A 25,401-nucleotide genomic window follows, 5' to 3' on the forward strand; every position below is an offset into this window, starting at 1 on the left:
TGCAGAAGAGCAATCAGCATGTTAGCAGTGGTGTACTTTCCCTAGTTTAGGGCCTAAACTCTTTGTGTGTTGTAGTAGCATGGCTTGAATAATTAGATCACAAAAATTTATATGTCAATACATGTGCATTCCACTTCGGTATTACAAATTCAGTGCTTTATTGTACCATATAAATGAATTAAAGAATATATTTGTTTTCATTCATGTTTGAATAATTGAAGAAGTCATAACAGTCTTGATTTACCAAGAGAACTTAACCTGCAATTTTGGTAAATACTCATTCTTTAAATTCTCTTTTAAATCAATATGTACATGTTAGAAAACATCTTGATCCAGGAGACAACAAAGCAGATCAGTATAGGGCCCTGTTACCAGTGCCATGTACATCCACAGAGAACATACTGAAAGGCAGCTCTGCTGTGCTATTGTCTGTGTAGTGTGTGTTCTTCGGTTTCTGTTTTTAACAATTCTCCTGAGGAATTATGTCCGAATATGTCTAGGTTACATTCACATTTTAGTCGCCTGCGATCTTTAAAGAGTCGTAGAAGGATGGCTAGCACACTGCAGAGCATAGTGATGATTTGGTGTTTTCATCATACCAGTAACTTCCAAAAGGGAACAAACTGTGATGTGAAAATTTAACCTTTACCTTAAGCAATAATATAAGTAAACAGAGGAAATGCAATATTAAAACAATTTAGTCAAGGAATTTCATATTAGTTTACCTCAGAATATAGTTGATAGTTTACTTAGATAAGAATCTTCTGATAATTCTCATGTATGTTATCTAATAATCATTTCTCCTTTTTCTAGATTCTGAGATTTATTTCTGATTTCCTTGCTTTTTTGGTACTCTACAATTTCATCATTCCAATTTCTCTGTATGTGACGGTTGAGATGCAAAAATTTCTTGGATCATTTTTTATTGGCTGGGATCTTGATCTATACCATGAAGAGTCAGATCAGAAAGCTCAAGTCAATACTTCTGACCTGAATGAAGAGCTTGGACAGGTGAAGATGATTCTGAAATTTTGTTTTTCTCAGCAAATTATATTTAAAGATACTGATATAATAGAAAATACTATAAAACTTAGGCCAGAACACCTTTTACTTTCCTTCAGCTAATTATTACTCCCACTTTATGTCCTAACATCTTTCTTCCACTATTTACCAGTATGTTTCTATATGATATTTTATCATGATTTAAAATTATTTAGGCATCAATTATGGAATATAAAGCTATAGCTGGGACTAGAGAGATGACTCAGCTGTCAGGAGCACACAGTTTTAGGGAAGTTCAGCTCCTAGCACTCACATTGGGTGTGAGTTCAGATTCACAACTACCTCTAACTCCAGCTCCAGGATTGCAATGCCCTTGACCTCTGCAAGCACCTGAGTCATGTGCACTAGCCACACACACACTCATGCATATGCATCATTAAAAAAATAAAGTTGCCAGGCAGTTGTGGTGCACATCTTTAATCCCAGCACTCGAGAGGCAGAGGCAGGTGGATCTCTGTGAGTTCGAGGCCAGCCTGGTCTACAGAGCGAGTGCCAGGACAGCTGCACAGAGGAACCCTATCTCAAAAATAAACAAACAAACAAATAAATAAATAAGTAAATAAATCTTTTAAGAGGGGAGGTACAACAGGGGGAAACTATTACTTTACCATTTTGTACACATATCCAAAACCTTGCCCACTTTGCCTACTCTGGTGCTGTTACAATTTGACATCTAATAAATATTTACATTATGATTCATAATATTGTTTCCAAACCCCTTTCTTCCTAGTTTTTCTTTGTAGTACTATAATTATGTTTTCTTTATGTATTTTATTTTCTCTGGAGTTAATTGCTGTTTCTTTCCTTGCTTAGTTTTTTATACTTCAGACAAGTCTTCATAAATATATTTTTCTCTCTCTGTATTCAAAGGTGTCAGTTAATCTAGGATCTACCTACCCTGTCCCCATGTATAATTTTGGTTTGCCTTTTTTGTTTTCTTTTTGAGATGGGGCCCCACTTCTTGATGCCCAATCTATGTTTAAACTTCTGAGTTCATCTGACACTACTTTTAATCCCAGGACTTGGAAGGGAGAGGCAAGAGGATCTCTTTGAGTTCAAGGGCAGCCTGTTCTCCGTGAGTTCCAGGACAGCCAGAGTTACATAGTGAGACCCTTTCTCAAAACTAACAAACAAACCTGAGCCAAATGATTTTCCTATCTCAGCCTTCCCTGTAGCTAAAAATTACATATGTAGACTGATAGTGGCCTATGTGCAATAAATTATTGTTTTATGTAGTAGACATTTCCTATATCTCAAATATTGTAGTTACCTTTATTGTCCCCAACAGTATAAACATTAAAGTAGTTTCTTATTACTCTTTTTTTCATGGTTAAAACAATTTTCTCACTTTGATTTTTTGCACATTTGATTCTTTGATTTTGCACATTGATCTTTTATCATGGAATCTCATTAAACTTATTTATTAGTGCTAATAGATTTTTTAAGTGAATTCCCTTGATGTATATGTAAGTTTATTTGCTATGCAAATGGAGATAACATTGTCTCTTTTTCCCCAATCAGATAACTCGCTTCTTTTTCCTGACTAGAAATTTTAGTACAATGTTGAATAAAATATGTGAGAACAGACAGCCTTGTCTTATATCTCTGCTTATAGGAAGAAATCACTCAGTATGATATTACTAAGTTTTGAAGAAGCTTTTATCATAGTATGTTAAGTGTTTTTATCATAAAGAGTATTGGATTTTTATTAAGTGATTTTTCTGTATCTGTTGAGATGGTCATTAATAGAATAAAGGACACGTATCAATCTGATAATTTGTACACATCAAGTTAATAATTAGATTCCTGAGATGTCTCATATACTTATGATATATAATCCTTTTTATACATTCTGAACATGTATATGCATATATATTCATGAGAAATAATGGTCTGTAGTTTGCTTTGCTTTTGTTTTCCTGTGATGGCTGCCTCTCTTTCTTCTTTTTATCTGTATTTTTAGTTTTGTTTTGAATATGTGTGTATGTGTGTGTGGGGGGGGGAGAAAGGAAGAGAGAGAGATTGGGAGGTACATTTCTCTGTGTGTACATATGGAGGCCAGAGGGGATCCTCCCCTATCAATCTCCATATTGTTCCTTTTGAAACAAGCCTTTTCCCATGAAGCTGGAGCTTGGATGTTTCAGCTGGTTGGCAGTCAGCAAGCCCTACCGATCTCCCTGCTCCCCTCAGTGCTGGGGTTGCTGTCATGCATGAGTGTTGCTCTGCTTGTTGGAGAAGCAGTTATTCTTTTCTGCAGCCCCACTGCTTCTCTTCTGAAAAGACTTTCCTCCCATCCATCATTGTACAATCAAACCCTCACCACTAGTTTGCTGTCAAGACTTCACTGTTGTGTCCTCTCGTTCAGAGTTCATCTCCCTGGATCAGCCCTCAAGAGCAGTGATATAATTTGTCTTACATTCCTTTTGAAACACATCATTTTTAACATTTATATTTTTCACTCTATTTGTTTCCTGTCTTCAGTTTTAACTTTCTCTGTCCTTTATAAACTACTACTCATCTCTAACATTTTGTGTTGCTGTCACTATTTTTATACCTGTTTTTATACCATCTCTCCTGGCCTCTGTCTACTGTCTAGGTTAGTAAGCATTCCTTCTACCCTTACATCAGTGTAAGCGTCAAGTCATACTATTTTAAATGAAACTCAACCGAGAGATAGACGTGAAATTCTCAACCTTATTTTCAGTCACCTCTGCAAATCAACATATATCAAAAAATATGTATAAATTTTAAATATTTTATGTGTTTTATTTTCTTTATGTCAATAATAACTTTAGTTGTAAGAATCTTGGCTTTGGTATATTGATGTTAATAAACTAGACTTTAGAAAACAGGAGAAAGTTTTCTTGTTCAACACTGACCCATGACCACAAAGGTTTCTTTTGTTTTCTTTCTCTAGGTGGAATACGTGTTTACAGATAAAACTGGAACACTGACAGAAAATGAAATGCAGTTTCGAGAATGTTCAATTAATGGCATGAAATACCAAGAAATCAATGGTAAACTTGTACCTGAAGGACCAACCCCAGACACCGCAGAAGAAAGCTTATCTTACCTTGGTAGTTTATCGCATCTCAACAACTCAACACATGTCACCACCAGTTCTTCATTTAGAACCAGTCCTGAAAGTGAAACTGAACTAGTAAGCAACTCTCAAATTAGTAATTATGGGTTTTATATGAATTAATTCTCTTCAATAGGTGGACATGGGAAATTTCTATCAGTGAAGCAAGAAAGATGTATTTGAAATAGATGTCTTGATTTAGCACCACAAAACACTATTCTGAGACCGTAGTTACAGCCCAGTTTAGTTTGTCAGTATTGAGCGTCTTCAATGCCTTAGCTCACTAGTTAGTAAGTGCTATTACTACCTAGAAGTAAAATGAGGAAAAATGTATTTTTTTCTTCCTAAGACCTTACTCTTTCACAAGGACATCGTCTCCCTAGCTTGCAGTTTGTATAGGCTGTCTAAAAATATGCACTAACCAAAGGCTCCTAAAACAGTATGAGATTGAAATGCAAAATTTGCAGCTCTTATTCAGGCATTCCAGGTCTTTGCACTCTTGTTTTAGCTCACAAGGTTTTATGCCTGGTTTCCTATATGGTGTTGGAAATGTGCTTTGGTCATGAATGTTATGTTTCTGCAGATGAAAGAACATGACCTCTTCTTTAAAGCAGTCAGTCTTTGCCATACTGTACAGATCAGCAGTGTTCAAACTGATGGCATTGGGGATGGCCCTTGGCAGTCCAGCCTAGCGCCTGCACAGCTGGAGTACTACGCGTCTTCGCCAGATGAGAAGGCTCTGGTGGAAGCTGCAGCAAGGTGACTGAGCCTGACTTTTCTGATCCTCCAAGAGTACTCTTGAGATAAATGTTAGAAAATTAGAGATGTCATATAAAGTTCTCAAATGTAAATTTAAGGCTTTTTTCAATGATCTTTTAAAAAGTATTTAGTATGAATTCTACTTGAAAAACTAGTAAAAATACTTTGTATTATTTTGGATATAGTCTGACCTGTCATGTTCTTAAGAATAGTGTCATATTATTCAAAGGCAGTAGCATAAATACTCCTTAAACTTTCAATTCACGTACCTTCATTCAAGCCAAATTATAAAGGTATAATGTAAAATATGAAATATTTTCCTTTAAATATTATAATTTCTTTGTTCCTTTTATTCCTAGAGCTGGTATTATATTTATAGGCATTTCTGAAGAAAGTATGGAGGTTAAAGTACTTGGAAGACTGGAAAGGTAAACTCTTTCAAATATGTTATAGTCCATAATAAGTATCAGCAAATTATGGCCTATAGGCTACTTTTGTCCTCCAGTCTGTTTTTGGATAGCCTATGATCTATTGCATTTAGAGTTGCTTAAGAAAGAAAAAGAGAGTAAGGGTGTGGGATAATGCCCTTTTACCCTGTAAAGATTTATCACTTGTATTGGTTTAATAAAATTCTTATTGGTCAGTAGCCAGGCAGAAAGTATAAGAGGGATAACAAGACTAAGGAGAATTCTGGGAAGAGGAAAGGACTCTTCCCAGATGCGGACTTTACCATCCAGACACAGTGAAAGCAAGATGAAAATGCCATACTGAGTAAGTTACCAAGCCACATAGCTAACCATAAATAAGAATTATGGGTTAAGTTCTAAAAGCTAGTTAATAATAAGCCTGAGCCAGGCAGAGGTGGTGCAGCCTTTAATCCCAGCACTCAGGAGGCAGAGGCAGGTGGATCTCTGTGAGTTCGAGGCCAGCCTGGTCTACAAGAACTAGTTCCAGGGCAGGCCCCAACGCTACAGAGAAACCCTGTCTCAAAACAAAAAGGAAAAAAATAATAAACCTGGGCTAATAGGCCATACAGTTTATTATCAATATAAGCATCTGTGTTTTGTTGGGACTGAATGGCTGCGGAACTGGGCAAGACAGAAACTTTTGCCTTCCAATAAGGGATAGAAGGAGAAAGAATAAAATGACTCTGGTAGAATGGAGGCTATAGCCAGATGGTCACAAGTTAAAGACCTGCATAGGCCACAGAGTGAGACTAGCCCAGGAAATCTGGTAAAAAACCCTAACTCAAAATTGAGAAAGGAAAAGAAAGGCTGGGGATATAGTTTGCCTTGCATGCAAGAATAAGTCCTAATATACATCAGAGAGATAGATACATATGGCCTGTAAAGTCTAAAGTTATCTGATTCTTTACCTAAAAACACTTGCTAACCATTTCTCTAGAGTAATGGCATTATTATATTGTATCTCATCACAATTACAACAGTATGCTATACTTTAGTTTACTGTTTACTTATATATTTAAACACTCTTGAGGTTGAGATTCCATAGGTCATCGGATGAAGAAAGCTTTTTGTTTTAATCCTTGTTTTTGTAGTGCTGGGGATCAAAACCAGTGTCTCAGAAATGTTAAGCAAATGCTGTACCATAAAGCTGCACCCCAGCACACATTCCCTTGTGCTGCCTATGAACCCATGTTCAAGCATTCAGGAACACCAGTCTACTCATCCTATTTCTACTCTGATAAGTTAGCCCATGCCTGTTGCTTGTGTACCTCAGTCCTTGTTCTGCTTTTTCATACTAAAGAAGTCAGGCCCATTCTGAAGCTACTTTCATGAGGGAACCTGTTGTCAACTTAGAACTTTGATTGCTTACATATCACTATAGAATTCTCTCCTGGAAAAATTATCAAGCCCCACTTCAGTTATCCTCGTAAGTTTCCTCTCAGTTCTCTAAAGAGGCATTTGCTGCCTGACCTCCACCCTCATACCTGCCCAAGTTGAGAATCATTGCTGACAAACCTAAGACTGCATCAAAGGAGACCTGGTGAGATGTGTTAGGACGGGAAATGATGGCGAGTCAGTCACCTGGGCAGATGTGGGTCCCAGTTCTTCTCTACTGCACAGCAGCTTCTTGAATGTTAGTCTCTCTACTAGTCTTCATATTGGCTTCTGTGGGATTTAATTACAGACCCAAAGTCTGTGCAGTAGATGTTAGTTGTTGAATGTGATGTCATCTCCCTCATGTCTTGTACTATTAATGACTATTTGGAGCCCATCCTCATGAAAATGCAGTTCTAGGTTTCTTACTTTAAACTTGTATTTTATTTTTTATTCTTTCCAAATGGTCACATTATTACTCTAAAAATTAAGTATTATCTTTCTTCATTTTTAGGTACAAATTGCTTCATATTCTGGAATTTGATTCAGATCGTAGGAGAATGAGTGTAATTGTTCAAGCACCTTCAGGTAACCAATCTAAGCTTTTATGAATATTTATTTACCTAATATAGAACTTGATTACCAAAGAATAAAAAGTAAGGCCCATTCTGAAGACACGTTCATGAGGGAGCCTGTTGTCAACTTAGAACTTTGATTGCTTACATATCGTTATAGAATTCTCTCCTGAAAATTTTTTTTTTCTTTCAGGTGAGAAGCTTTTATTTGCTAAAGGAGCAGAATCTTCAATTCTCCCTAAATGTATAGGTGGAGAAATAGCAAAAACCAGAATTCATGTAGATGAATTTGCTTTGGTAAGTATAGATACCTATTATTTAACCATAAAAAAATTAAAAACAAACTTCAAAAGTGTATTTGTGAAATGGTTGAGGTTTTGTCTATTTAATAGATCATCCATGTTCTGGAAATTCTATAGTTCTTAGTTCTTTTGCATTAAATGTTGGCTCTTTATTCTTGTTGTACAAACTGATTTTTAATCTGGTAACATTTAACTCTCTTCCAACCTGATGTTGTAGGAACTTCTGGTTGTGTGTACCACTCAAACTATATCCTTAACAAACATGAGTATTTGGTGCCTAGAGTGAGGCACAAATCCTTGGGTTTCATCTCTGAATGGCTTGTCTCTATTCTTTTCCTTTCCCCATCATTGCCTTCCCTCTCCTTCTCTTCCCCTTGCCCAAGTTTATCCTGGGCCAGAGGTATGAAGGCAGAAACCAGACAAAAGCTTGAGCCCAGAAATTCAAGGGCTGGAGAGATGGCTCAGAGGTTAAGAGCACTGACTGCTCTTCCAGAGGTCCTGAGTTCAATTCCCAGCAACCATGTGGTTACTCACCACCACCTGTAATGAGATACGGCGCCCTCTTCTGGCCTGTAGGCATACATGCAGACAGAACACTGTATACATAATAAATAAATATTAAAAAAAAGAAAGAAAAGAAATTCAAGGGCAAATGGGACAACATCATTAGATCTTGACTTTCAAAGAAAAAAATGAGGGTGTGGCTCAGTGGTAGAGGACATACTAGAATGAACATACTAGAATGACAGAAAGGGACCTCCTAAAGGAATAGGAGTTGTTCTAGGGGTGTGGAGAAACTAGAGATTGTACACATGGTATAAATCATTAGCCTTTGAACTATTTGGCAACTTTTCAAAAGATAAAAATGAAGTTAAAATCTGACCTAGTTATATACCTGGTATACACCAAAGAGAAAGGAAAAGATGATCTAATGAGTGGATGCTCATAGCCCAAGCCTAGGTGCCCAACTGATGAATGGATAAAATATGATACAGCCTTGTAATGGAATGTTATTTAGTCATTAAGAGAAATGAAGTGCTGATGTCTGTTATATGCTGCAACATGGATGAACATTGAAAAGATTGCTTAGAGAAGCCAGCCACAAGAGAACGCACACTATATTTATATACAAATTCAGGATAGGCAGATTCATAGAAAACAGGTGAGTGGTTGCCAAAGGCTACTGAACAAAGGGAAGAGAAGGGATAGGGAATCTGTTGGGGGTGAAATTCTGGTAGTGGTAAATGATCATACAATTTTGTAAAGTATACTAAAAAACACTGCGTGACACTATTTGAGAGAGTTAATTTTATGTAATATGACTAATTTAACAAGGAAAACCTATAGGAGACTCATCCAAAAGCAAAACTTCAGGATGTCTCATGCCTGGACTTATGTGTGTGCTGCATACTTCCCTCTCTCTCCTCACCTACTGCTGTTGCTGGTTTGCAGTTGCCTGTGACCTATCCACTGTAATATCTAGCAGCAAAGGCTTTACTATCTAGAGTAGTATCCACATATACTTACTGTAGAGGGAATTAGTCAGTACATGTTAGTATCTGATGGGGCCTTAAATGTTAATTATGAGAGTTATTTACAAATCAGGAAATGGTACTATTTAGAAATTTGCTAAACATAGTCATGGTATTTTAAAAATCTGCTGTTTTCAAGTTTATTGCTAGAACATTTATTTTCGGCCTTTCTAAGGAAAATATATAGTGAGAAGTATTTAGATTCAGGCACTAATTTTCAGAGATTAAGAAAATTTGAGGCCCATGTAATCAAGTAGACAATACAGACTTCACGTAGTCAATACAGATTCCTAAGTTTGTGTAGTTCCAGTTCACCGGTGAAGATAAAATGACAGTATTTAAAGTCGGGTTGTGAATCTGGCTCTTAGAAGTGTGTGCCTATCTTCTTTTCTTTTAGAAAGGACTGCGGACACTATGTATAGCTTATAGGCAGTTTACAGCTAAAGAGTATGATGATATAGACAGGCGCCTGTTTGAGGCCAGGACTGCCTTGCAGCGACGGGAAGAGAAGCTGGCTGATGCCTTCCAGTACATTGAGAAAGACCTGATATTGCTAGGAGCTACAGCAGTGGAAGACAGGCAAGTATCAGAAGTAGGCAGTATCATTTTTTAACGTTTTGTCAAATGCTTCTAATATATTAAAATAAATACTGTTAATTACCATTTTGTAACAAAGTAGAAAACTAAAGCTTTCATTTTTGTACTCAGAATAATGCTGTTTTATTCCATCATTAGATCTTTGAAATAGATAAAGGGAGCACTTGTATTATTCTTCCATTTTACTATCGTTAGTCAGTGTGCCATACCATCATCAAACATTCACATATCTCTCCATCCTCACCCACTACTGCCCAGTCTGCTTTATGCTTCAGTAATGCCACACTGACTGTTGTGCTCCTGTATACATCGAACTGAAATTGTTGTGTTCATGCCTTTGTTCCTCGGCAAGGCTTTGCCTTCTGCCTGGATGATTCTTCTTTTCCAGGGCATTTGTGAATAAGGTACTCATAACGAGCCCTCATCCAAGAAGGCCTTTTCTGACAGCTAAGATGATGGAAAATGTTCTTCTTTATGAACGTCCTGTTTATTGCTGACTTTTTGATGCTATATTAAATTATTTGTTTAAACATTTTTCTCCTCTATTAGCATATAAATGCCTTGCAACTTGTTTGCTTTTTTTAACCCAGCTTCTGTATCAATTTTAGTTTCTTAAATTTAATTTTATTGAGTCAAAAGGATTTTTATAAATTAAACCTGTTGTTTTCTTCTGTCCCCTGTATCTACAAAGGTATTAACATTTTAAATGGGGATTTTCATTAGATTTTAGAGTGTGATATTTAAATGGAAAACTGTAGGAGACTCATCTAAAAGCAGAAGCCCTAAATTCAGGATGTCATGCCTAGACTTCTGTGTGTGCTGCATGCTTACCTCTCCTTAACATCTTCTGTTATTGGGTGGGGTGAGAGGAAATCTTTGCTTGAAATTTTAGACTTATTAGTGTCACATTTCTTGCCTAGTATGCCCAGGCCTCAATTCAGGCTCCTCCCAATACCATTTCCCAGTTAAATGGGTTTATGATGACTATTTTAACTCATTGGTTTTCTTCTAACTAGATGGCTGCTAGTAGTTTATTCTTGTTTCCTGAATAACGAAAGAAAATCTCAGTCATGTTGATGTACTGTAACATTCCTATAAAGAGTATATTTTATCTGTACTGTGTAGCTTATACTTAACATAGGCTACAGGAGTATTTTTCTCTACCATTTGTTTTTTTTATTTTTAGACTACAAGATAAAGTTCGAGAAACTATTGAAGCATTGAGAATGGCTGGTATCAAAGTATGGGTGCTTACAGGAGACAAACATGAAACAGCTGTTAGTGTGAGCTTATCATGCGGACATTTTCATAGAGCTATGAATATCCTCGAACTTATCAACCAGAAGTCAGACAGTGGATGTGCTGAACAGTTAAGGCAGCTTGCCAGGAGGTAAGATAGCAAGCAGTGTCTGGAGGCCAGCTTGCCACTTCTTGCTTTCATCAGCCCATAGCTAAAAGATTTTTTAAATTTAATTTGTAATTTAAAAACACTTTTTAAAAAAAAAAACACTTTTAAATTTTGATTTTGTGTGTATGGATTAGAGACCATAACATAAGACAGATACACTGAACCTGTTAGAAGAGAAAGTGGGGAAGACTTGAATGCATTGCCACAGGAGACAACTTTGAACAGAACACTGGTAGCACAGGCACTAAGAGCAACAATTAATATTGAAAAGCTTCTGTAAGGCAAGGGGCACCATTAACTAGATAAAGTGACACCTTATAGAATGAGAAAAGATTTTTTTTTTTTACCAACTTCACAACCAATAGAAACTAATATCCAAAATATATAACTCAAGAAACTAGATATCAAACAAACAATACAATTTAAAAATGGGTTATAGATTGTAAGAAAATTCTCAATAGAGGAAAATTTATTTTTTCTTAAAGATGAATAAGATTCCATTGTAAATAGTTGCCTCATTTTCATTATCTTTCATCAGTTGATGGGTATATAAGCTGTTTCCATGTCCTGGCTATTGTGAATAGAGCAGCGGTGAACATGGATGAACATGTAGTGTACTTGTATAGGAAATAAGTCCTCTATCAATGTAGGAGCATTATGGACTTGGACCAGCAGGTTGTTCTTCAGCAATGGTTCCTAATAGGATGACCAGGAGATGAGAAGACAGGAAAGCTGAGGTCAAGTCTCTCACAAGCTGTGTCTGATGCCAAGCAAGTTTATTAAGAAGTGCAGCCTCTTCTACAGTTTGTGGGCATGGGGGAGGAGAGTGGTGGAGGCTAGAACAGTGTCAGCAGAAAACTTGCATAAAAGGGATGAACACAGGATTTCTCAAGTGTGTCACAGATTGAGCACATAGCAACCTTGGAATTGATAACTCTCCAGTCTCTTGCAGGTTATGGGGAGGGAGCCAAGTTCCCAGGAAACAAAACCTTAACTCATGCAAGGTCCTGGCCCCAGCCTGGACCTTGCCAACGCTGCCGCTGCGCAAGGACACAGAACTAGGGCTCCCTTTGTCCTTTGACCAGGGCCCTGAGAGAGCCTTGGATCAGCCTTACTCTTAACAGTGGTACATAGCTGGGTCAAATGTCCTCAGCTAGGGAGGTCAAACTGCCTTCTAAATATCTGTTTACACCCTCAGATTAGCACTACATTCAACCTTGAAAATAGAAACTTCTCTCTGCAGTGGTCAAAAGTTAGTTAATGCAGACACTCATAACTCATAGTGGCCATAGTGCTGAGAAAAGGTGACCACTGAGTGCTCACTAATATCTGTGTCAATCCCACCATTCCCACTCAAGCTGAGGACTTTTGACCAGGTTCATAGAACAAGGCATGAATTCCCTCTTGTGGAGAAGACTTCAACTCTAATCCAAAAGTGGTTGGTTACCCCCATAACTGTCATGCTACTATTCTAATGGGCACATCTTCCCTGGTATGTATTATAGCATACAGGTGGGCAACACCACTAAAGGCTTTTCTCCTGTACTGGCCTACAGGGTACCTTCTGGCACGATTAAAGCTAGCTAACAGGGAGAAAATTTTCAGGACAATACCAGGATGGTTTCTCAAATAAAATTTCTTTTTCTTTTCTTTCTTTCTTTCTTTTGGGGGGGGGGGGCAGAGAGAGGGTTGATATTTTGGCTTACAATATTTTGGTATTACAGTGTCACAGGCCGAATCCATAATGGTGGGGACAGCATGGCAGCTGAGGCAGGAAGCTAAGTACTCCTATCCTTTGTTGCAGGCATGAAGGAGGAGAAAACTAGGAATGGTGCACATCATTAACTTCTCTAACTTGTCTCCAATGACGTACTTCATAGAGCAAGCCTGCACCTCCTAAACCTCCCCAAATAGGGCCACTATCTGGGGACCCAGTTTGTAAATCCCTAAGCCTTTGGGGGACATTTTGTATTCAAACTACCACATTCTACTCCCTGATCCCCATATCAACAATGCAAAATACATTTAGTCCCACTTCAAAAGTCCCTAGTCTTTCGTAGTCTTAACCCTTTACAAGTCCAGTCTCTTCTGAAACTCAAGGTAAACTTTTTAATTGTAAGGCCCTATAAAACTCGAAAAGCAAATTACATACTTCTAGCATGTGACACAGAATATACATTTACATTCCAAAGGGAAGAATGGGGCATAGCGAGGAAATACTGGATCAAAGCAAGACTGAAACACAGCAGGGCAAGCTCCTAATCCTGTAGCACTATTCTGATCTCAAAGGACTTAGATGGCTCTACTCCTCCAGCTTTGCTACATGCAACATAAATCTCTCTCTGGGGGTTGCTTCTGTTCCTCTTAGACATCTCTCCTTGGCAGATATCCTATGTCTCTGCTACCTCCAACATCTGGGGGTCTCCTATACAATGTTGGTTTTGCTTCCACAGCTTCATGCAGTGAAGTCTCATATTCTTTTGTCCTCTCAGGGCCTTCTTGCAAGTAAGGCCACATTTTGTCTGGCCCCAGGGCCTCTCAGAAACCATGGAGAAAGAATCTATAACTCCTCCACTCTTGCGTGCATTGTGCCTCTAAAGTTAACACTACATGTGTTATGATTATGCAGGCCTTCCCTGCCAGTACCCTGTTCCTTTAAGAGACAAGCTCCATCCACTCCCAGCATAATCATAATAACATGCACTACAAAGCCAACTTCCATAGCCATCTTGAGATGGATCCTGACTTCCTTGAATCACAGAGCAGCTGCTTATTCAGTTTCTTCTTAGTACCAGAAAGTGCCTCAAGCATCTTTTATAGGTTTGAAGCTTATCTGGGTGGGTCTCACCCTGAGGACACCCTTCTCTTTATTTCGGTGTATAGCATGCCTCTCCTTAATGACACTAATCTCCTTAATAACTGTAGCCTCCCTTCCATTAAATGTCTTTGTTGTAACTTTAAGCTTCCGAGTGTTTTTCTCCAGACTCTACATTTTGTGTTTCTTTCTGCCCCACTTGACTCTTTTTCATTGTTGATCTGTAGATGTATTATCATTAATAACCATACTACAGACTCAGTGCTATTCAGTCTTGACATTTTCCCCATCTAAGAAATTAGTCCATTACTTTTTAATTTATTCCTAGATAATTTTTTAGGAAACAGACAGAAGGCAGCCAGTTTCTTTGCCAAAATAACACAGGTATATCCTCTAACCAAGTTGCTGATAAAGTCCTTGCTTTCATCTGAAACCTCTTCATTCAACCCTTAGTCTGCTTTGCTTTCAGCAGAACCATCTTCCAGGCTCCTACTAGGAAGGCCTTCTGAGCTCTGATTGCAGCGTTGAATTGCTTTTCTAGTCCCGAGTTCCAAAGTCTTTCACAGTCCTTCAAAAACAAACAAACAAACAAAAATCCAACATAATCATGTTCTTCATAGCAACAGCCCACTCTCCTATTTACTTTTCCATTGCTGTGATGAAGCATCATGACCAAGGTGCCTTATAGAAGAATAAGGCTATTTGGGTTGATGGTTCCAGAGGGTAAGAGTCCATAATTGCAAGGATAGCATGGCAGCAGGAAGCTGAGAGCTCACATTCTATATTGCCACCAGTATAACTTCTAGACAAGTCTTTGCTTAAATATAGAAGGCACTTCATCTTGGAAATCTTGTTATTTTTGTTGGGTCAGAGGCATGCAAAAAATGGGGTACTTACCACCAAAGTCTGTGAAATCAGAAGCATACTTATTTCAAAAAAAAAAATGTCACTGTAGGGCACAAAAAGCTTACCAGTTAACTAGGACCACAGCCTGAGTGTGGGCTTCTGAAACTGTGGCAATGGGGATGTGTTTTGGGCCCCCTTTTATAGCAAGAAGTAAGCATTAAGCGTGGAAAAATAAATTTTTTTATAACTTAGAAGTTAACCTCAGAGACATACTGCAATTTAAGATTTACAATTTTTGATAATAGTGTTTTAGTTGAGTTTACATAGATCTGTAGATTTCCTTCACAGTTAATAGTGTTTGCAAGAACTTAACAGCTTTTTCTGTCACAACCAGTTTCCTAGAGCAGGGAAGGATATGAAATCATGCAAAATGTAAAGTCACAGAGGAGCTTTTGCTCAAAGTTTATAGGATAGAATGGATGCTAAGAATCACGTACAAACTTCTACTAAAAGTTAACTTGGTCCACGGCTGTTGTCAGTTGTAAGTGGCAGGGGGGTTATCATTTAAAAAAAAAAAAAAACACCTAACCCCCTAGCTGCTGAGAGCTATTGAGCTGCCGGTCACAAGCTAAGGAAACCATTGTTAAAAGTAAATCCAAAGCTGATGATGGTTTGTTCCCATTTCTTTAGGCTTACAGTTTTATATTTTTTTATTCCTATTACTAGACCCTTCAACTTTGAGAGCCCGTGAACACCTTTGTGGTGAGTTAGTAATTAAGAATAATGTCAGGGAGAAATTAACTGCTCAAAATAATTTATATATACCTTCTGAAATTATTTCTTGGTTATTAAAAGTTATGTTGTACCAATGAGATGACTCAGTAGGTAAATGTGCCAGTTACCAAGGCTGACTTTGTGAGTTCAGTGACTCAAGAGAAAACTATCTCTTTCACATTGTCCTCTGACTCTACACACATATATATAAACAATAAGTAAATAAAACATAGTAAAAATATTTAAAAATTAGTGTCTACTTAAAAATACTGAAAATCATAAAGAAGATAGAGTTTTGATAATACTATACAAGTATGTAATGCTCATTAATTGTGTTTTCTTTAGGTCTTCTATATATATATTTTTTGTAAATGTGTTATTAACGTTAGTATGCGTTTCTCATTTAGTTCAAAAGCTGTATTTCATCTTACCTTTCATGCTACAACTGAGTTTGTTCACTTATACACAAATCATGGTTGAACTGTCTGTCTTGCAATAAGAGTGTTATTTTATTAAGTAAGTAATCTGGCTTCAGAGTATGACATAGAGAATATAATTGTATTCTTTTCTAGAATTACAGAAGACCATGTGATTCAACATGGGCTGGTAGTAGATGGGACCAGCTTATCTCTTGCACTCAGGGAGCATGAAAAGCTGTTTATGGAAGTTTGCAGAAACTGCTCAGCTGTGTTGTGTTGCCGCATGGCACCTTTACAGAAAGCAAAAGTAAGTATATGTCATAAAAAGTTCCTTAAAAATAGTTTCCAAAGGAAGCAGTGGGGAGAAAAGGAATGAAGGAAAGACCAAACAAGATAATTCTTTGTTAAAAGTTACCAGCCTCTGCATACTGGCACACACCTGTAAATCCTTGCATTCAAGAGGCTGAGGCAAGAGGATTGAAAGTTTGAGGCCATCCTTGACTAACAAAGTATCCGGAAGAGGAGGGATGGAGGGAGGAAGGAGAGGAGGCAGCTGTCAAGTTATAAATAAGGAAAATTGAAATCCAATCTATTTTTTGTCATCCAAATGTGTAAAGCTGTATTCAAGAAATGTTTAAATTTCAGATACCTAGAATTCAACTGAAAAGCCACTCAAACAATTTTTTTGTAAATCTACAGTTTGGAATATTTTGAGGTTTAGGACTGTTTCCTTCAAAAACCATTCTTGGTAGGCCAACAAGATGGCTCACTCATTGGGTAAAGGCACCTACTGCTAAGCCTGACTACCTGAGTTCCAGCCCAGGCCTCACATGGAAGAAAGAGAGAATGACTCCCATAAGTTGTTCTTTGACTTCTCTTGGTGTAGTCATACATGTAGAACACATGCATACACAAACAAATAAATATAATCTCATAAACTTTTTAAAGGAATATCTTATACTGTCCTTAACAATACAAATATAAGAACTGGTTGTTTTGCATAGAGACATCCAGGTTTATTTAGATTCATGGAATTTTGTTATAGTACTTGTGTGTCCAGTCTGTGGAGATTAAAACTAGGATAGACATGTCTCTGCTGTTATAAAAACACATCCAAGAATCTGAGACCAAGGGTCGGTGGATAAAGGTACTATCAGATAAGTCCAGTGACCTTGATTCACTACCTAGAACTTCACAAAGTTCTTCTCTGACCCCCAAATACTGGCCATCTCATGTGCACCCCACCACACACACACACACACACAGAGGTTTAAAAATATTTTTAAGAAATTCCAGGCCGGGCGGTGGTGGCGCACGCCTTTAATCCCAGCACTCGGGAGGCAGAGGCAGGTGGATCTCTGAGTTCGAGGCCAGCCTGGTCTACAAGAGCTAGTTCCAGGACAGGCTCTAGAAACTACAGGGAAACCCTGTCTCGAAAAAACAAAAAAAAAAAAAAACAAAAAAAAAAAAAAGAAAAGAAATTCCAGATAAGTGTGTTTTAATTTCACTTGAGTTAATATCTTCTTAAATCTTGAGACTTGGCCAAACAGATTAAATAGGTGTCTTTTCTTTGTTTAGAGTATTTTCTTTCTTGAGAATTTTGTTTTGATAACTTAGTGAAATATAGTTATTTATTTAAATAAGTTATTAAAAATTTTAGACTACATTTAAAAAATCTTCTTAAAATGCAGAACTACATGGATTTTGTTATAACACTTGTGAAAGACATCCTTAAACCCTTAATCTCCATGCCTCTCGAAGAGTGAACCTTACTTTAGTGTTACTGTCCGGCGTGAACTCAGATGTCTTCACCACCATATTACTGCATTAAATTTCAGATGAAAGATGTTACCCAAATACAAGAGAGTTGAAACTTTATCACAAAGAATGAATTCATTGTGTGTTTTTCAGGTAATAAGACTGATAAAAATCTCCCCTGAGAAACCAATAACATTGGCTGTTGGTGATGGTGCTAATGATGTCAGCATGATACAAGAAGCACATGTTGGCATAGGTGATTGACTTTTCCTTGAATTTTAAAGTGGTATAATTATTTGGTAGTTTTGAATTTTCCTTTTTGTGAAGTACAATGTCTAGTGTTTGAAAACAAATACAATATGACAGTACATAATAGTATATCTTCACAAGAAACCAATTATTGTTTAGTCCACTATTCATATTATTTTAATTATTAAAGGACGCGGCATCACATTAGTGAATTTTTTTCTTATTCTCCTTAATAAAAGTAATTTTTTTACCTCCCATTTTGTATCTGAAAAGAACTCTCACACATCATTTATCCTTTTAACTCTAGAATTCTGACATGGTTGTTATCAAGGTTTTAAATTCTTATTTTATACTTATTATTACTTTTATGTGAATCCAAGAATTATTCTGTACATTTTGAGGACAGTTTTAGAGAAAAGAATTATACCAAACATTGGTAAAAACAAAATTTCTAGTACTTTTCTGATTTTTTAATTGATTTTTACTGAGCTCTACATTTTTCTTTGCTCCCCTCCCTGTCTCTCCCCTCCCCTTCAACCCTCTCCCAAGGTCCCCATGCTCCCAATTTACTCAGGAGGTCTTGTCTTTTTCTACTTCCCATCTAGATTAGATCTATGTGTGGCTCTTTTAGGGTCCTGGTTGTTGTCTAGATTCTCTGGGATTGTGTTTTGTGGGCTGGATTTCTTTGCTTTATGTTTAAAAAAACACTTATGAGTGAGTACATATGATAATTGTCTTTCTGGGTCTGAGTTACCTCACTCAAAGTGATGTTTTCTAGATCCATCCATTTGCCTGCAAAATTCAAGATGTCGTTATTTTTTTCTGCTGTGTAGTACTCCATCATGTAAATGTACCACATTTTCCTTATTCATTCTTCGGTCGAGGGGCATTTAGGTTGTTTCCAGGTCCTGGCTATGACAAACAATGCTACTATGAACATAGTTGAACACATGTCCTTGTGGCACGATTGAGCATCCTTTGGATATATACCCAAAAGTGGTATTACTGAGTCTTGAGGAAGGAAGGTTGTTTCCTAATTTTCTGAGAAATTGCCACACTGACATCCAAAGGGGCTGTACCAGCTTGCATTCCCACCAGCAATACAGAAGTGTTCCCTTTTCCCCACAACCTCTCCAGCATAAGTTGTCATCAGTGTTTTTGATCTTGGCCATTCTTACAGGTGTAAGATGGAATCAAAGAATTGTTTTGATTTACATTCCTCTGATGACTAAGGATGTTGAACATTTACTTAAGTGTCTTTCAGCCATTTTAGATTCCTCCGTTGAGAGTTCTCTGCTTAGGTCTGTACTCCATTTTTTTATTAGATTGTTTGTTCTTTTTTGTTGTTGTTGTTCTTTTGATGACCAATTTTTTTAATTCTTTGTATATTTTGGAGATCAGACCTCTGTTTAATGTGGGGTTAGTGAAGATCTTTTCCCATTCTTTAGGCTGTCGTTTTGTCTTGTTTACCGTGTCCTTTGTTTTACAGAAGCTTTTCAGTTTCGGGAGGTCCCATTTATTAATTGTTTCTCTCAGTGTCTGTACTATTGGGGTTATATTTAGAAAGTGGTCTCCTGTGCCAGTGCGTTCAAGTGTACTTCCCACTTTCTCTTCTATAAGGGTCAGTGTGGCTGGCTTTATGTTGAGGTCTTTGATCTATTTGGATTTGAGTTTTGTGCATGGTGATAGATACAGGTCTATTTTCATTCTTCTGCATGTTAATATCCAGTTATGCCGGGACCATTTGTTGAATATGCTTTCTTTTTTCCATTTGGTATTTTTTGCTTCTTTGTCAAAAATAGGTGTTCAAAGGTGTATGAGTTAATATCCAGGTCTTCAGTTTGGTTCCATTGGACCTCCTGTCTGTTTTTATGCCAATGCCAGGCTGTTTTCAGTACTGTGCTCTGTAGTAGAGTTTGAAGTCAGGGATTGTGATGCCTCCAGAAGTTCTTTTATTATACAGGATTGTTTTGGCTATCCTGGGTTTTTCACTTTTCCATATGAAATTGAGTACCATTCTTTCGAGGCCTGTGAAAAATTTTGCTGGGATATTGATGAGCATTGCATTGAATCTGTAGATTGCTTTTGGTAAGATTGCAGCTTTTACCACGATAATTCTACCTACACAAGAGCATGGGAGATCTTTCCACTTTCTGATATCTTCAATTTCTTTCTTCAAAGATTTAAAGTTCTTGTCATACAGGTTTTTCACTTGTTTGGTTAGAGTTACTTTGAGATATTTTATGCTATCTGTGGCTATTGTGAAGGGTTATGTTTCTCTGATTTCTTTCTCAGCCCATTTATCATCTGTGTACAGGAGGGCTACTGATTTTTTTGAGTTAATCTTTTATCCTGCTACATTACTGAAAGTGTTTATGAGTTGTAAAAGTTCGTTGGTAGAATTTTGGGGGTCACTTTTATAAACTATCATATCATCAGCAAATAGTGAGAGTTTGACATTCTTTTCCAATTTGTATCTCCTTGATCTCCTTTTGGTGTCTTATTGCTCTAGCTAGGATCTCAAGAACTATATTGAATAGATATGGAGAGAGTGGACAGCCTTGTTTTGTTCCTGATTTCAGTGGGATGGCTGTGATTTTCTCTCCATTTAGTTTGATGTTGGCTATTGGCTTGCTGTATATTGCCTTTATTATGTTTAGGCATGTTCCTTGTATCCCTGCTCTCTCCAAGACCTTTATCATGAAGGGATGTTGGATTTTGTCAGAAGCTTTTTCGGCATCTAATGAAATGATCATTTAGTTTTTATTTTTCAGTTTGTTTATGTGGTGGATTACGTTGACAGATTTTCATATGTTGAACCATCCCTGCGTCTCTGGGATAAAGCTGACTTGATCATGGAGGATGATGGTTCTGATATGTTCTTGTATTCAATTTGCCAGTATTTTACTTAGTATTTTTGCATCAATGTTTATGAGTGAGATTGGTCTGTAATTCTCTATCTCAGTAATGTCTTTCTGTGTTTTGGGTATCAGGGTAATTGTAACCTCATAAAAAGAGTTTGGAAATGTTTCTTCTGTTTGAGGAGTATTGGCATTATTTCTTCTTTGAAAGTCTTGTAGAATTCTGACCTGAAACCATATGGTCCTGGACTTGTTTTTTTGTTGGGAGGCTTTTAATGACTGTGTCTATTTCTTCAACAGTTATAGGTCTGTTTAATTTGCCTATCTGGTCGTGATTTAATTTTGGTAAGTGAAATTTATCCAGAAAGTTGTCCATTTCTTTTAAATGTTCCGATTTTGTGGAATACAGGTTTTCGAAATATGACCTGATGATTCTCTCTATTTCCTCCATGTCTGTTGTTATGTCCCCCTTTTCATTTCTGATTTTGTTAATTTGGATATTCTCTCTCTGCCTTTTGGTTAGTTTAGATAAAGATTTGTCTATTTTGTTGATTTTTCTCGAAGAACCAACTCTTTGTCTCATTGATTCTTTGTATTGTTTTCTTTGTTTCTATTTTGTTGATTTCAGCTCTCAATATGATTATTTCCTGCCATCTAGTTCTCTTGGGTGAGTTTGCTTCTTTTTGTCCTAAAGTTTTCAAATGTTCTGTTAATTCACTCGTGTGGAATTTTCCCAGCTTCTTTATGTAGTCATTTAGTGCTATGAACTTTGCTCTTAACACTGCTTTCATTGTGTCCCATAAATTTGGGTATGTTGTGTGGTCATTTTCATTGAATTTTAGGAAGTCTTTAATTTCTCTCTTTATTTCTTTTTTGACCCATTGATGACTCAGGTGAGCATTGTTTAATTTCCATGTGTTTGTGGGGTTTCTGGAATTAGTATTACTGTTGACTTCTAGTTTTAAACCATGGTTATCTGATAAGGTACATTAGGTTATTCCAGTGTGTGTGTGTGTGTGTGTGTGTGTGTGTGTGTGTTTGTGTGTGTGTGTTGAGGTTTGTTTTGTTACCAAGTATGTGGTCAATTTTTGAGAAGGTTCCATGAGGTTCTGAGAAGAAGGTATGTTCTTTTCTGTTTGGATGGAATATTCTATAGATGTTTGTTAAGTCCATTTGATCATAACATCTTTTAGTTCTCTTATTTCTCTGTTCATTTTTTGTCTGACTGACCTGTCCAGTGTGAGAGGGGAGTGTTGAAGTCTCCCACTATTAGTTTGTGGGGTTTAATGTATGATTTAAGCTTTAGAAGTGTTTCTTTCACATATGAGGGTGCCCTTGTGTTTGGGGCATAGATGTTCAGTATTGAGATTTCCTTTGATGGATTTTTCCTTTGACTAATATGAAATGTCCTTTGTCTCTTTTGATTAATTTTAGTTTGAAGTGTATTTTGTTAGCTATTAGGATAGCTACACCAGCTTGTTTCTTAGGTTTATTTGATTAGAATTTTTTTTCCCAGCCCTTTACTCTGAGGTGATGTCTGTCTTTGAGGTTAAGGTGTGTTTCTTGTATACAGAGAAGGATTGGTTCTGTTTTCGTATTTAATCTGTTAGCCTGTGCCTTTTTATAGGTGAGTTGAGTCCATTTATATTAAGGGATATTAATGACCAGTGATTGCTATCGCCTGTAATTTAATTTTTGTTTTTGGTTTTGTGTTTTTTTCCCTTCTTTGGGATTTACTGCTATGAGACCATCAATTGACTGTGTTTTTGTTGGTGTAGCCAACTTCCTTGTGTTGGAGTTTTCCTTCTAGTATTTTGTGTAGGGCTGGGTTTGTGACTAGGTGTTAGTTAAATATGGTTTTGTCATGGAATATCTTATTTTGTCCTTCTATGGTGATTGGAAGTTTTGCTGGGTATAGTAGTCTGTGCTGGTCTCTTAATGTCTACATAATGTTTGACCACAACCTTCTGGTTTTCATTGTCTCCAATGAAAAGTCAGGTGTAATTCTGATAGGTCTGCCTTTATATGTTACTTGGCCTTTTTTCTTTGCAGCTCTTAATATTCTTTCTTTATTCTATATGTTTAGTGTTTTGATTATTATGTGGCAAGGGGATTTTTTTTATTCAGTCTATTTGGTGTTCTGTAAGCCTTTTGTATCTTCATAGGCATATCTTTCTTTGGGTTGGGAAAGGTTTCTTCTATGATTTTGTTAAATATGTTTTCTGTGCTTCTCCTTCTATACCTATTATTCTTAGATTTGGCTTTTCATAGTGTCCCATAGTTCCTGGATATTTTGGGTTAAGCTTTTTTTATATTTAATATTTTCTTTGACTGATGAGTCTATTTCTTCTATTGTATCTTCAGTGCTTGAGATTCTCTCTTCCAACTCTTTTATTCTGCTGTTTATGCTTAACGTTTGTGGTTCCTGATTGTTTTCTCATGATTTCTGCTTCTATAATTCCCTTGGCTTGTGTTTTCTTTATTGTCTCTATTTCAGTATTCAAGTATTGAATAGTTTTTTTCATATGTTTGATTGTTTTTTTCTTGGTTTTCTTTAAAGAATTTGCTTAGGTCTTCCAATTTTTTGTTTGTCTTTTCCTCCATGTCTTTGAGGGAATTTCTCATTTCCTCATTAAGAGTTTCAAACATTCTCCTCAAGTTATTTTTTAGGTCATTTTCTTCTGCTTCATCTATATTTGATTGTTTAAGTCTTGCTGTTATAGGGTCTTTAGATTTTACTGCTGTCGTTTTGCTCTTTGTGGTGTTGCATGTTTTCTACCTTTTCTACTCATCTTTTCCTCTAATAGGTGTGGTTGGGCTGTCTGTGATTCTGTTGTTTAATCTTCTAGGTGCCAGTGAATCCAAGGCTTAGATGATTGTTCCTCATGGTACAGTCAGTGCCACGGCTCTAGTTACCCAGTTGGTCACTCCGTGTTCCTGGAGGTTGCTTAGTGCTCCTGGGCTTTGTTCCACTCCCTTGGAGTTTGCTGTCTCAGGCCTGCTCTAACCTAGGTTGTCGGCTCAGACCTGTTTCTGTAAATGTCCCTGGTCTGGATCTGTTCCTGCAGAGGTCCCTGACTTGGGGTTGGTCCTGCTAAGGTCTCTGGCTCTAGTCTACTCCCTCAGAGGTCTCAAACTCATGCTCAGACCAGCAGAAGTTTCTGGTTCCTGCCTATTACCTTTGACATGCCAGACCAACGCCTGGACCCACAGAGGTCCTGGCTCAGGCCTACTCCCTCCGAGGTCCCAGACTCATGCCTGGACCCGCAGAGATCTCTGGTTCTTGCCTACTCCCTCGGAGGTTCCAGAACCACAGAGGTCCTAGTCCCTTGGAGGTGCAGAGGTCCTGGCTCAGGCCTAGTTCCTCAGAGGTCCTAGACTCATGCCCAGACCTACAGGGGTCCTGGCTTAGGTCTACTCCCTTGATGGTTCCAGATTCACATATAGACCCACAGCAGTCTTTTGTCTCTTGCTCACTCTCTCAGCGGTTGCTCCTCTGCACCTGTTTCCATGGAGTTTGCTGTCTCAGGTCTGTTCTGGTCCAAGTTGCTGGCTCAGTCAGTCCTGGTCTGCAAATGTCCCTGGACTGTATCCACTCCTGCTCCCGTGGAGCTCACCACATCAGGCCTGCTCTGGCCTAGGTCGCTGGCCCAGACCTGCTTCCACAAATGACCCTGGTCTGGATCCACTCCTGCTCTCATGAAGTTCACTGCCCGATGCCTGCTGTCTAATTTTCTGATTTTAATGGTTTATCATTTTCTGTATTCTTAAGACCATACTGTAGTTACCACTCAAAAATATTTTCCTTGCTTCCATTCTTATTATGGAATCATTTTATTGGATTCAGTATACTATTAATTGTATTGTCAGTGGTTCACCAATGAGTGATTTACTATTTAATCTGATCTGTCAGCATTATTTTACAAATGAAGAACAAGGAAGGGAAGTGTGAGTAGTAGTATGTATGTGGCTCCACTGAAGTTTACAGTCCCAGGAGAGGAGAGTGAGCCTTGTCCCAGAAGAGTCTTCATGATGTGTCGTGATGGGTAGAGTTGAGGCCTGATAGCTCTTATTTATCTCTTAAAACCAGCCCTCCCTGTTTGGAAAGATAAATAATTCATTTTGAAATTTCAACTTTCTCTGTGGTTTCTAAACTATTTCCAATAAATCTCAACTATAATTTTTAAATAATTTTATACTATATATTAAGCATATAAAACTGATTTAGGGACTGTGGAGATGAGCTGGTGGGTAATGTGCTTCTTCCTAGGCAGTTAGCCCCTGAGTTCAGCTCTCTAGTGCCCACATAAAGTCAGCCGTAGTGCATATCTGTAACCTCGGGTCCCCTCTGGGTGGATGACCGCTGACACCAGGGGTTTTCTACACAGCTTCACTTAACTGAAATAAGAAGCCCTAGGTTCAGTGAGAGACCTTTTGCCAAAGCCATGGTACATGATAGAGAAAGGTGCTTTGTATCCATGTTTGCCCACTGTTTGCATACACATGTTGTACATGGGCAAG

At 37.6% G+C, this 25,401-nt stretch overlaps 1 protein-coding gene across 2 annotated transcripts in view; it reads left to right on the plus strand.

Annotated features, from left to right (window-relative positions):
- Positions 1–25,401, plus strand: part of Atp11b (ATPase phospholipid transporting 11B (putative)) — a 102,817-nt gene that overhangs the window by 50,178 nt on the left and 27,238 nt on the right. Inside the window, exons 12-21 of one of the 2 annotated variants that reach the window (XM_038347541.1) lie at positions 814–1,011; positions 3,980–4,222; positions 4,728–4,903; positions 5,263–5,331; positions 7,259–7,332; positions 7,513–7,616; positions 9,551–9,732; positions 10,937–11,140; positions 16,166–16,319; positions 17,924–18,026. In XM_038347541.1, the coding sequence (XP_038203469.1) occupies positions 814–1,011; positions 3,980–4,222; positions 4,728–4,903; positions 5,263–5,331; positions 7,259–7,332; positions 7,513–7,616; positions 9,551–9,732; positions 10,937–11,140; positions 16,166–16,319; positions 17,924–18,026 (1,507 nt within the window). The remainder of the gene's footprint in view (positions 1–813; positions 1,012–3,979; positions 4,223–4,727; positions 4,904–5,262; positions 5,332–7,258; positions 7,333–7,512; positions 7,617–9,550; positions 9,733–10,936; positions 11,141–16,165; positions 16,320–17,923; positions 18,027–25,401) is intronic. The other variant, XM_038347542.1, reaches the window with a different exon arrangement.

The sequence above is a fragment of the Arvicola amphibius genome, chromosome 11, assembly GCF_903992535.2.
Source record: "Arvicola amphibius chromosome 11, mArvAmp1.2, whole genome shotgun sequence".
NCBI lineage: Eukaryota > Metazoa > Chordata > Mammalia > Rodentia > Cricetidae > Arvicola > Arvicola amphibius.